The sequence below is a fragment of the Mizuhopecten yessoensis genome, unplaced genomic scaffold, assembly GCF_002113885.1.
Source record: "Mizuhopecten yessoensis strain PY_sf001 unplaced genomic scaffold, ASM211388v2 scaffold8123, whole genome shotgun sequence".
NCBI classification, from domain to species: Eukaryota; Metazoa; Mollusca; class Bivalvia; order Pectinida; family Pectinidae; genus Mizuhopecten; species Mizuhopecten yessoensis.
Genome location: NW_018407390.1, coordinates 911,831 through 924,015, shown reverse-complemented (window position 1 = coordinate 924,015; position 12,185 = coordinate 911,831). Strand labels below are relative to the sequence as shown.

The 12,185-nt window shown below is 35.4% G+C and overlaps 1 protein-coding gene across 2 annotated transcripts in view; it reads right to left on the bottom strand.

The window, feature by feature from the left end:
• Positions 1-1,563: 1,563 nt before the first annotated feature.
• The window catches only part of LOC110455002 (dmX-like protein 2), an 88,092-nt gene continuing 77,470 nt past the window's right edge, over positions 1,564-12,185 (bottom strand). For both annotated transcript variants that reach the window (XM_021504866.1, XM_021504868.1), the window contains 8 exons: positions 10,976-11,059; positions 6,236-6,296; positions 5,925-6,055; positions 5,671-5,748; positions 4,996-5,140; positions 4,393-4,482; positions 3,510-3,637; positions 1,564-2,882 (listed from right to left, as the gene is read on the bottom strand). In XM_021504866.1, the coding sequence (XP_021360541.1) occupies positions 2,670-2,882; positions 3,510-3,637; positions 4,393-4,482; positions 4,996-5,140; positions 5,671-5,748; positions 5,925-6,055; positions 6,236-6,296; positions 10,976-11,059 (930 nt within the window). In that variant the 3' untranslated portion in view covers positions 1,564-2,669. The remainder of the gene's footprint in view (positions 2,883-3,509; positions 3,638-4,392; positions 4,483-4,995; positions 5,141-5,670; positions 5,749-5,924; positions 6,056-6,235; positions 6,297-10,975; positions 11,060-12,185) is intronic.

The window sequence follows — 12,185 nt, the reverse complement described above, 5'->3', positions numbered from 1 at the left end:
CCATCTTTATACAAGTCCTAGACACAATATAAACTTGAATAACAGAGACCTTTTAACCAGGTGACAGGATTAGAACCTGTCTTTGAGCATACAAATGTATATTTCAATGCAATACCAAATTATACCTATCTTACAATTAACATCACGCTTTCTCATTTAGACACATTTATTCTCATATTCTTAAAGACTGAAAAACAGTTTATACATGAACCTGTAATGTATATAATATTTACACAGGGTTAAAAATTATTTATATTAACCTCATTGTTCTACTTCAATCTTACTTGAGTCCCATGAATATAACCCTATAGGTGTGATCAACTAGAAGCTGAACACCGCCAACATCACTTAATTACCCGTGCTAAAACCACTTGTTCCTCCACTACAAACTTTACAAATAAAGATACCACAAACACTTCAAAACAAAAGACCTCAAAAACATACATCTGAACCCTTTTTTCTTCAATTCTGCACAAATTACTTTCTTTCTTCCTCTCCTTAACACCTAGTAATTAGCTACACAGGAAATCTCCCAATTCCTATAACCTTCTTAAATGAATGTACTGTTGGGTTTCAATCAGAATTATCATAGTTCAGAATTTGCCTGAAAATAAAACCTGGTCAACATCTTTGTTTTATAACAGCATATGTTATTCTGAACTTGAACATTATTTTCAAAAAGTTATTCTAAAATCATTTTACTAATTCTGTAAAAGAAATGAGTCCCTTCTCCCACATGGAATCTTGTGACATGTTTGTCTCCCCCTTACATCTATTTAGAAGAGGAGGTAAGATTCATGTTGTCCCTCCAGCTATCTGTGTGGTTTCCTCTAGTACCCCTTAGTTACCACTAGTTTCCCTCCAGCTATCTGTGTGGTTTCCTCTAGTTCCCCTTATTTACAACTTGTTTTCTTCCAGTTATCTTTGTGTTTTCTTCTAGTTCCCCTTGGTTACCTCTAGTTTCCCTCCGGCTGTCTGTGTGGTTTCCTCTAGTTCCCCTTAGTTACCACTAGTTTCCCTCCAGCTATCAGTGTGGTTTCCTCTAGTACCCCTTAGTTACCCCTAGTTTCCCTCCAGCTATCTGTGTGGTTTCCTCTAGTTCCCCTTATTTACAACTTGTTTTCTTCCAGTTATCTTTGTGTTTTCTTCTAGTTCCCCTTGGTTACCTCTAGTTTCCCTCCAGCTATCTGCGTGGTTTCCTCTAGTTCCCCTTAGTTACCACTAGTTTCCCTCCAGCTATATCTGTGGTTTCCTCTAGTTCCCCTTGGTTACCTCTAGTTTCCCTCCGGCTGTCTGTGTGGTTTCCTCTAGTTCTCCTTAGTTACCACTAGTTTCCCTCCAGCTATCTGTGTGATTTCCTCTAGTTCCCCTTATTTACAACTTGTTTTCCTCCAGCTATCTTTGTGGTTTCTTCTAGTTCCCCTTGGTTACCTCTAGTTTCCCTCCAGCTATCTGTGTGGTTTCCTCTAGTTCCCCTTGGTTACCTCTAGTTTCCCTCTGGCTGTCTGTGTGGTTTCCTCTAGTTCTCCTTGGTTACCTATTGTTTCCCTCCAGCTATATGTTTGGTTTCCTCTAGTTCCCCTTGGTTACCTCTAGTTTCCCTCCGGATGTCTGTGTGGTTTCCTCTAGTTCTCCTTGGTTACCTATTGTTTCCCTCCAGCTATATGTTTGGTTTCCTCTAGTTCCCCTTGGTTACCTCTAGTTTCCCTCCAGCTATCTATGTGGTTTCCTCTAGTTCCCCTTAGTTACCACTAGTTTCCCTCCAGCTATCTTTGTGATTTCCTCTAGTTGCCCTTAGTTACCACTAGTTTCCCTCCAGCTATCTGTGTGTTTTCCTCTAGTTGCCCTTAGTTACCACTAGTTTCCCTCCAGATATCTGTGTGTTTTCCTCTAGTTCCCCTTAGTTACAACTAGTTTCCCTCCAGCTATCTGTGTGTTTTCCTCTAGTTCCCCTTAGTTACAACTAGTTTCCCTATACATAAAATCAGTTTCTATACAGTTCTCGGTGGTTACCATCCACTTTCATACTGTTTCCCTCCACTTATGCAGTTACACTTTACAATTGTATGGTTTCATGAAAGGTGGGTGGTTTCTGAAAGTTCCCTCAGGTTTCCCTCTAGTTATATGTGGTTTCTCTACAGTTCCATCGTAACTCTCAGTTCCTAATGATTTCCTTCCAGCTACACGTTTTCAACAGTTTGGTGAGGGTTCTCTTCAATTTTCTGTGACTTATTGGGTAAGAGTAAACTGTTGCTTACAATAATTTAAGCAAAACAAACTGTTAACCTGTTGTCAGTATTAGCTGTTATTATTTCCTCAATGCTGATTAATGTGTCCATCCAAATCTCTTAAATAACAAAACAAAATCTGTACCAGATATTACTCAAGTATCAGCCAATTCAAAACAAATTCAAAACAAAACAAAGAATCACTTTTATGAGAAAATTCAACAGTATAAAACAATTGTACCCTTGTAACATATCAAAATTCAAAATAAACGTGCAATGTGGAAGCATGACAACTTCTTTCTTGGCAAAACAAAATCCATTTCCTGATCCATTTTTAGTCACATAGTGATGTGGCAGACTAATCCAGCATCTCCATGGCAACGTCAATCTCCATGGAGACAGGTCAATTCGTACCATAGAGGTCACAAGAGCATTGTTTGACTAGGTAGCAGACCAATATCTCACAATCGTGTCACGCTCCGGTAAGGCCCGAAACTTCATTGACCCGTCAACTCCACATGAGAACATGTGATGCGTAGATCCAATGGAAACTTGTGTGACACCTGACGCCGCCCCCATGTTTCTGAAGAATGTGCTCTTGCTGTGTTCTCCAGGGAAGCCTACGACCATCTGGTGAACGTCCAGGCCCCATACCTAGCATATAAAAATAAATTGTATTAATGTCTTTTACCATGAATGTCTTGTAACTGTTATCATATCAGTGAATTGTACCTAAAACACTTCATACAAGGTACAAATACTGAAAAAAATGTGAATTATTTTGACCTAGAAATACTTCTATGACTGATAATATGACCCTATGTAGATGTATATGTTTAACATTTTTAACTGTGTAGCTGAAAACAATATTAATGATTTCTAGCCCTGATTAAAAATCAAAAGCAGTGACTAATTTTTGTACAAACTTGAATCTGCACTACCAGGATATATTTAATGCAAATCCATGAAACTAGATAAAGTTAATGTATCTTCTTAAATGTCGTACTTTCTTTCAATTGTTTTGGCAATTTTTTGCATTTCAACAAGTCACTTAGTGTTTCAAGGTTATTTTTTAACATTAGTTTATGAATTATTTACTAAGAAGCTAGATGTGTTAAAAGACCAGGTGTGATGAAATATGTCAGGTGAATTGATAAAAGGTAATTTTAGTTCATAAGAAATCAAGTAAATAAGGGACAAGGTGAACTACTAGTGAGCCAGGTAAGTTAAAATGGGACCAGATCAGTTAATAAAGGATTCTACTGGTCCTGCAGGTCGTACCTTGATGTCTCCCTCTGAAGACCCTGTCACAAAGTACTCCTCCTCCGGGTCGATAGCCAGACAGCGGATAGCAGAATCGTGGGCCTGGAATGTGTGACGTATCTGTCTCTGTCGGATGTCAAATATACCTGAACTCAAGTCAAGGAGTACACAACTTTCCATATAAAAGGCACATAACCCTGACTGGGATAATACTATTAAAAAGTTTCACAACTTTCAATCCATTAACAACACAGATATAAAGACAAAGTGACATATGTAATTCTCCACACAACAAGTTGTGAAAAGAAAAACAGGCTTCAGGAGTCGTGGACTTCTTTTTACTTTCATGTTATAGAAATGTTGGAAGTATGTTTCTTAATGGCAATTCTACATGGTTACTCTTTAAGATTACTGTTAGTGCCACTTCATGACTACCCCATATCATTATCTATATGGCTACCCCATCATTATCTATATGACTACCCCATATCATTATCTATATGGCTACACCATCATTATCTATATGGCTACACTATCATTATCTATATGGCTACACTATCATTATCTATATGGCTACACCATCATTAAATAGGATTCTGTGTCTGTTTATAAGCAATAGCTGTCAGACGAATTATATACAAACCCCATCTTACCTCAGAGCCACAGCACACTTCATCAACTTCATCTGTACCTATTGCCATATTAACCACTTTTATCCTGCCCCATCACACTTTAAAGCATGGTGAACTTAACAGCTTGCTGAAGATTATTTAATTTGTATTATTCAATAGTGTTGGTTTTTTTTAATCTTGCTCAAGTTGTATATAAAATGAAAGGATTTACGCTCTAATGATTTTTTCAAAAACTTCCTTAAGTTGTTGTATATTACATAAGAGGATACAGATTTCGCCCTTGCGTCCCCCGCTGATCAGGAGCTGGTGGTGAGGGGCGTACACTATCGCAGGACAGCCATGTTCATGACAGGTAAACGCTGTAAAGGTCAAACAAAGTAATGGTTATGACAGATAAATGCTTTAAAGGTCAAACAAAGTTAAGATTATGACCAGTAAACGCTTTAAAGGTCAAATAAAGTAAGGTTATGACAGGTAGATGCTTTAAAGGTCAAACAAAGTTAAGATTATGACCAGTAAATGCTTTAAAGGTCAAACAAAGTAAAGGTTATGACAGGTAAATGCTTTAAAGGTCAAACAAAGTAAAGGTCATGGATGCACAATACTAGTACATTGTAATCAATTAGCAATCTAAACAGTAAAACATGCTAATAACAAACCTCGGAGGACTTATTAATAAGAAATAAGACAAGTGTTGTAAGCTATCCACAACCAACCAACTTTGGACAAACTTAGGTGAAAAACATTAAATGAAAAAGGTCTGTAACTCGATATATAGTGGGGTACATACTCCATACAAAGTGGGCAAAATATAGCGCAGTATAAAGTGGGGAACAAGATCTGATAGAATGGACAAACAGCTTGGGACTGACCATGCACACAGGCACTCCGCTGGGGGAGTAAGGTGTCCCACAGGCATACATTGCGGCTTTCTGAGGAGTGACCGGCTGTGGCTATCAGACTAGAGGACCCCACAAATGCAAAGTCACTGGTCGTCTTGTTATGACATCTGAGTTTCTGTAAACAAATATTGACGATTAAAAGTAACAACCCGTCTGTATATAATGAAAACAACACAATAGTCACCCTATAAAATGTAACATGAACATCTCAAGTAATTTATATAATTTTTCCAACAAAAATTGCAACAAAAATTCACTCATGCAACTTATATCACAGTGCAAATTACATACAAGGTTTTTATGATCAGTTTCTTATTTACAATGATTTACTCTTGAGGCTATACAAGGCATTTATATCTGAGACATATTACTTTCAGAGAAACTGATTTTTCAAAACACTTTGGTTTACCAAATGGACATTTGTAAACGTGATCTTGTCATTCGGCCTGTGAAACAGTAGCCCTTTTTCCTCAAGTGCTGAGTAAAATGTATTTTCAACTAATTTCCATTTCAAATGAGACTGATGGAAAATGTCACAATGCTTAGATTTTAGTTTCGAATAGCACTGCTAAATTGAAAACTTCCAAACTCATTTGATCAATCTCATTTAAAATGAAACTCAGTTAAGATCTATGTGTGTGTTACCATGATGGGTTTGTTGAAGTTACTGCCGAGTCCGACCTGCCACAGACAGATGTCCCCCTCCGTATCGCTGACACAGCACTGGAACAAGTAACATAACACTAAGTACAACATGTTCAACTAAAACCTAGATCAGTGGAATATTCCGGGACAACTTGACCAGATTAGTGATATATCCTAGTTAAGTGCATAATTGACAAATTACAACACTTGTCACCTTTATTGCATTTCATGGAACACCTTGTAACTGTGCTTACCTTGTTTCCTTGGGAACTAAACTGGACTTTGGTGACTTTAGGAAACACTCCTGGTTGTCTAAGCATGGCCAGTGGCTGGACATGCCCCCACTCATAGAGTCTGACGCTGCCATCCGATCCTCCTGTCAGGTCTAGCCAATGGAAATCATGACAACAGTTAGGCAATAAAATCGGACAGCAACAAAACATGCAACAGTTAGGTAATCAAATTTGACAGTGAAAAATGTGTTACAAATTATAGTGCGTCAGTATTTCCAAATCATTTGAATTAAACAGTTAAGTAATTCAAACAGGTTTATTGTGAAACTTACAATGTGGAAGGTTAGGATGGGATCCTATTCGCCTAACTCCAGACACAGGTCGGCGCAGCAACTGTAATAGAAGACCATTTCATAATGTCAGTAACACTTGTTCATAAAGTAAAAATAGAATCTAACATATTCAAAATCTTTCATTTTACCACTATATAAAGAATTAAAGAATTAAAAATCATTGTTCAATCTACTATTAATGAAAACATTGGTAGCATGTGCCTGTATTTAAACATCCATACCCATTAGCCAGAAAAGAATTAATAAATTCTTTTTCTAATATACCAGTAATAAAATTCAAGAGTCAACTTAAAATCTTTATTATTTTGGTAAGTATAGAATCCTTAAAATATAAAAAGATAATAAGACATAAGTCTGAAATGAATTATCAATAAAATGTTTATAACCACACAAATAAAAACACATTAACATATTTATATGAAAAAGTACAAACATTTGTATTAATATCACTCCAGCTATAAAACATATCTATACACAATAATTTCACCATAAAAAGATTCCTCAAATACATTTCACAAACAATACCAAACAAGGTAGATACAAAATACATAAACTAAATAAAAACTCTAAATAATATGTAGAATGTTGCAGCTGAAATAAAGTTTTAAAAGTAGCTGTACAATTCTTTATAAAAAAAAGATATAACATCATTCTTCATGCAGGCATAGAATAAATTAGTACATGTAATTCAAACTATAAATAAGGGGTAGATGATGTAACTAAAACAGCAGACTCCCACATACTTTCAGAAGACTCAACAATCTCCAAATTCCTATTGCAGTTGGTTTTTTTTATATATATTCTGGCACACTGACTCTTTCTTATTAAAGGCAAACAACTTTATCATTAATCTAAATTTGTCTGGTACCATAATGTTGATTTATCGGTAATTATCATCATATCTTCAAAAAAGTCCTATAAAAAACAGGTGCCACTTCTACAATTCAATATAGTTTTTTTATAATTAAGTTATTTCTGGACAATGTATGTAAGAGCAAGTAAGTTCAAGAGAAAAATATACAAAAAACAAATAAGACAATCATATTTCTACTGTAATTGATTAACACAGGATGATAACTATCTTGTACCAGGTTACAATTAAAAAAAAAAAAAAATCAGCAGCCAATCAGAAAACAATGACCATGCATCAACATACATAATTTTATTGTTTAAACAACCATTGCAACACATTCCAAATAAAAAAAATAAAAAAAAATATTGCCATTCAGTTAAAGTAGATATTTTCATGGAAAGAATCTTGTTTACTGTTGAACTATTCCATGTATTTCCATCAACAATTAGATGACATACCTGTATATTCATAGCATGTTGAAAATGTTAGCAGCTGCAGGTTTACCATGCTTGAAAATAACTTGAAGATACATTTGTTTTTTAATCTATATTGTAAATTCTGTCCTTGCTTTCAACAAAAAATAATGATATTAAAGCAGAAAATCACCAACTGAACTCTACTCAGAGATAACTAATCTAAGAATTAACTTCCTTATTTAACGACATAAAATGAGCAGTAATCATCAATAATATCAATATACTGAAACATAAAACAGTGTATAGTTTGTACAGGACTAAATACTGACCCAACAAAGCAAGCGTTTATCAAAAACAACTAAAATCAGGAGAAAATGTACACAATACATAAACCAAAACAAGTACACAGAACAACACCCAGAAATCATCTAAATACACAGACTGTACGGTGTGTCTGAGGTACCAGTGCATAACCTGATACACCATACGTAAACACTGAAAGTCCACGTTAGTCTACAGTTTACTACACTTGGTTTCTGGGAGCTTGAATTTGTGAGCTTAAACGATTCAAATTGATCAGCCAGTCATCCCTGGATAATACACGATTTAAATTTATCAGCCAGTCATCCCTGGATAATACACAATTTAAATTGATCAGCCAGTCATCCCTGGATAATACACGATTTAAATTGATCAGCCAGGCATCCCTGGATAATACACGCTTTAAATTGATCAGCCAGTCCTCCCTGGATAATACACAATTAAAATTGATCAGCCAGTCATCCCTTGATAATACACGATTTAAATTTATCAGCCAGTCATCCCTGGTTAATACACGATTTAAATTTATCAGCCAGTCATCCCTGGATAATACTCGACTTAAATTGATCAGTTAGTCATCCCTGGATAATACCCGATTTAAATTGATCAGCCAGGCATCCCTGGATAATACACGCTTTAAATTGATCAGCCAGTCAGCCCTGGATAATACACGATTTAAACTGATCAGCCAGTCATCCCTGGATGATACACGATTTAAATTGATCAGCCAGTCATCCCTGGATAATACACGGTCGAGCATGATATACAAACATAAGTTGTTGAAACGTAAGTACATGTCACTCAGATGACTATAACGGGTGCTCCCTTTATTTTAGAACTGGGTTGTAAATTTGAATTTTAAGGCTTCAATGAAAGCATTTTCAAAAGGAAGTTTTATTAGATTTGTGTTTATGTTTTGTTATATTAGTTTGAGAATTTTATTCTTCCTGTGTTTTTTTTGTAAATCGTATATAACTGTCTTGTGATTATTTTTTCAGTTGCTTGTGATTTATTTTGAGATTTGCTAATTATTTTGTTCGTAATTTTTGTTAGATTATTCTGATAATATCTGCTGGGTTTTTTCAATAAGCTTGTGAATTTTACAGGATTTGCTTGCAATGCTGACAAGATATGGATGTGATTTTCATTAGATTTGCTTCTGATGTTTAATTTTCATTAGATTTTCTTGCAAAATCTACAAAATTTTCTTGTGATTTGTACTGGATATTGTTAAGATTTTTTATTACATTTCTTGTGATTTTTATTATATCTGCTTATGAGTATTTTCTTTTAAAAATTATCGTGATTTTTGTAAGATTTCTTTGTGATTTTTCTTAGTGTTCCTTGTTATTTTTCTTGTATTTCCTGGTGATTTTTCTCAGGTTTCCTTGTTACTTTACAAGATTTCCCTGCAAATTTTAAACGATTTTACATGTGATTCTAACAAGACATTCCTGTGATCTTTAGTTAATTTTCTTATGGTTTTTATAACATTTGTTCATATTTTTTATTTAATTTTGCTTGTGGGTTTTACTTGATTAGCCTGTGATTCATAGCTTCTAGAATTGCTCATGATTTTTCTTGACATTTTCTTATGATTTTTACTAGATTTGCTGTGGGGGGGGGTTCCTACATTTGCTTGTAACTTTGATAACTTAAGCTACTTATCTTTATTATACTTGCATGTGATTTTCATCAAAACTACTATAAATGTTTACATTTTATTGCCACTTTTAGAGACTTACATGTAACTTTGGTTGGAACTAAACGGCAGATTTTCCTGGGATGACTCATTTATTTTACATGTAATTTTGGTTATTCATCTTTTCAGAAATAATATAATTTTCTTTATCTAATTAATCTCCTTGTTTTATCACGAACCCTTCAAAAGTGATCATTGTTCCTCTGTTCTAGCTTAACAATTCACCATGGTACTGCAATGTCACCCAGAATCACGATCAGTGTTCAGATATAGTTATATACCAGGGTGTGCACTGTTGTCGCCTCAAACATCAAAAAATAAACTTAAAATAGACATTCTGAAATAAATGCAAATCGTACAAGCACAACAACAAAATATGCACAAAACAATATTTTGTCAACATAGACTCACAGATAACAAAATTACTGAGGGCAGTATTCCTGGTGATCAGGACGGAAGACAGAAGGATGCAGTGGAGGGATACACAAGGTTACAACATCACCATACAACAGTCAGCCCTGGTCAGTGACATCACCTTCACACAGCTGTTGGTTCTAACTGGACACTGGAAACTTTATCTTTCCCAGAAATTTCTAGATTTATCTACATGTACAACTCCACTGACTCCGAATTCCTTAAAATAGACACTTGATACTCATCATACAACTACAGCTTCATATAACTGTACACCTCTTCTAACTTACATTTCTTCTTATCAGACACACCTCCTACAACTCTCATTATATGGAATGACACAATTAATGTAATCCAACTTCATTTAACTTCAACACGGCTGCCACCTCAACCAATTCTTACTAAGTTACTTTACCTAATACAAGTCATCTGCTGTGTAGATCACACTTAATCTACAAAGACACCTAATTCAACTCCACCTTCATACAACTGGACTAAACTCCAATTGAATTACTTTCTAAAACTGTATCTAAAAAGACAGTTTGTCTACCTCAAACTTTATCTAGCTATAGACTTGGAATCAATCTAAGCATCTAGTTGAACATCTTGTCTAACTCATCCTTCCGTTGACAAGACACCTCATCTAACTTAAACGTCATTTATCTAACTTAAACATCATTTATCTTGACACCTTTACCAACTTCAATTTTATCTATTTGGAGACCTCATTCAGCTGAATAGTTTATCATACTCAATGCTCAGGAAATCATTCTACCAGAGATGTCAGCTAACTCAAATCTCACCCTTCTAGGTGTTTCATCATAATCAAATTAGACACACCATCCAATTAAACCTGGACACATCCTCTGATCATTTGCTACATTGTATATTTGAATCTCATACAGGAATTATCATCTTATTAAAAAATTAAAATGCTTACACTTATGAAACAAAACAACAGCGTGTGAAGTCACATGACCAGGGCAGATCTCGTAGATGGGAAAAAAACATACCGATCTGAGAAGACGCCGACTCCGGTCCAAAACGTGCTGAGAAAACTGTGGGTTTGTGATGCCAGGGATGTGGATACCCTTACCCTGACAGACCCCACACAGAAAACATGTATCAGTAGAGGCAGTACAAAATCAGTACAATGTCAGTAAAGTCACAAGTCATGCAGTAAAAAATAAGTACACTGTCAGTGTAGACACAGGTACACATCAGAGCAGGCAGTAGAAAATCAGTACATTGTCATCAGTGTAAGTCACAAGTCATGCAGTACAAAATCAGCACAGTGTCAGTGTAAGTCACAGGTACATGTAAGAGCAGGCAGTAAGCAATCAGCATAGTGTCAATATAGTTGCAGAAGTATAGGTTAAAGTAGACAGTACAAAAGCAGCACAGTCACAGGTCACTACAGGCCTTATATGTCATAGCAGGCAGTAGACATTCAGTATAGAGTCAGCATAGTCAAGGAAGTACTTGTATAGTTTAGAGCAGGCAGTACAAAATCAGCACAGTACCAGCAGTCACAGAAGTATAGGTCCATATAGGCATTACAGAATCAGTACAATGTCAATGTAGTCAGGAAAGTATAGGTCAAAACAAGCAGTACATAACCAGTACAGTGTCAGTATAGTCAGGGAAGTACAGGTCAAAACAAGCAGTACACATTCAGTACAGTGTCAGTATAGTCAGGGAAGTACAGGTCAAAACAAGCAGTACATAATCAGTACAATGCCAATGCAGAGTGAAGCATGAAGTACATGTATACAGGTATACTGTACATGTATACAGGTATACTGTACACAATTTGCATGAATTCATTGTAAAATGAGTGCGGTCAAAGAAAACCTATACCAGTTCACAGCTAGATCAGTACAAAGTCAGTGCAGAGTCGAACACGAAGCACTTGTCAGTACAAGCAGGCAGTATGCAAACAGTACATTATCAGTGTAATGTTAAAAACGATACACTTTGTGTAGGCACCACAGAACAAAGACTGCCCATAAGATTACAACTAACCAATTAAAACCAGATAATTGTTTCTGACCCTTTTTTCTTTTAAAGCATAGATATTATTTTTTTTAATACAAAACTAATTCACAAAATTACCATTTATAAGTAAATACCACTCCAGTTAGCCAAATGCTAAATTAATACATCTAGCTGAAACAAGTTATTTTTAGATGTGGTTCTGCAGCCCCTATAAATCCAAAATTT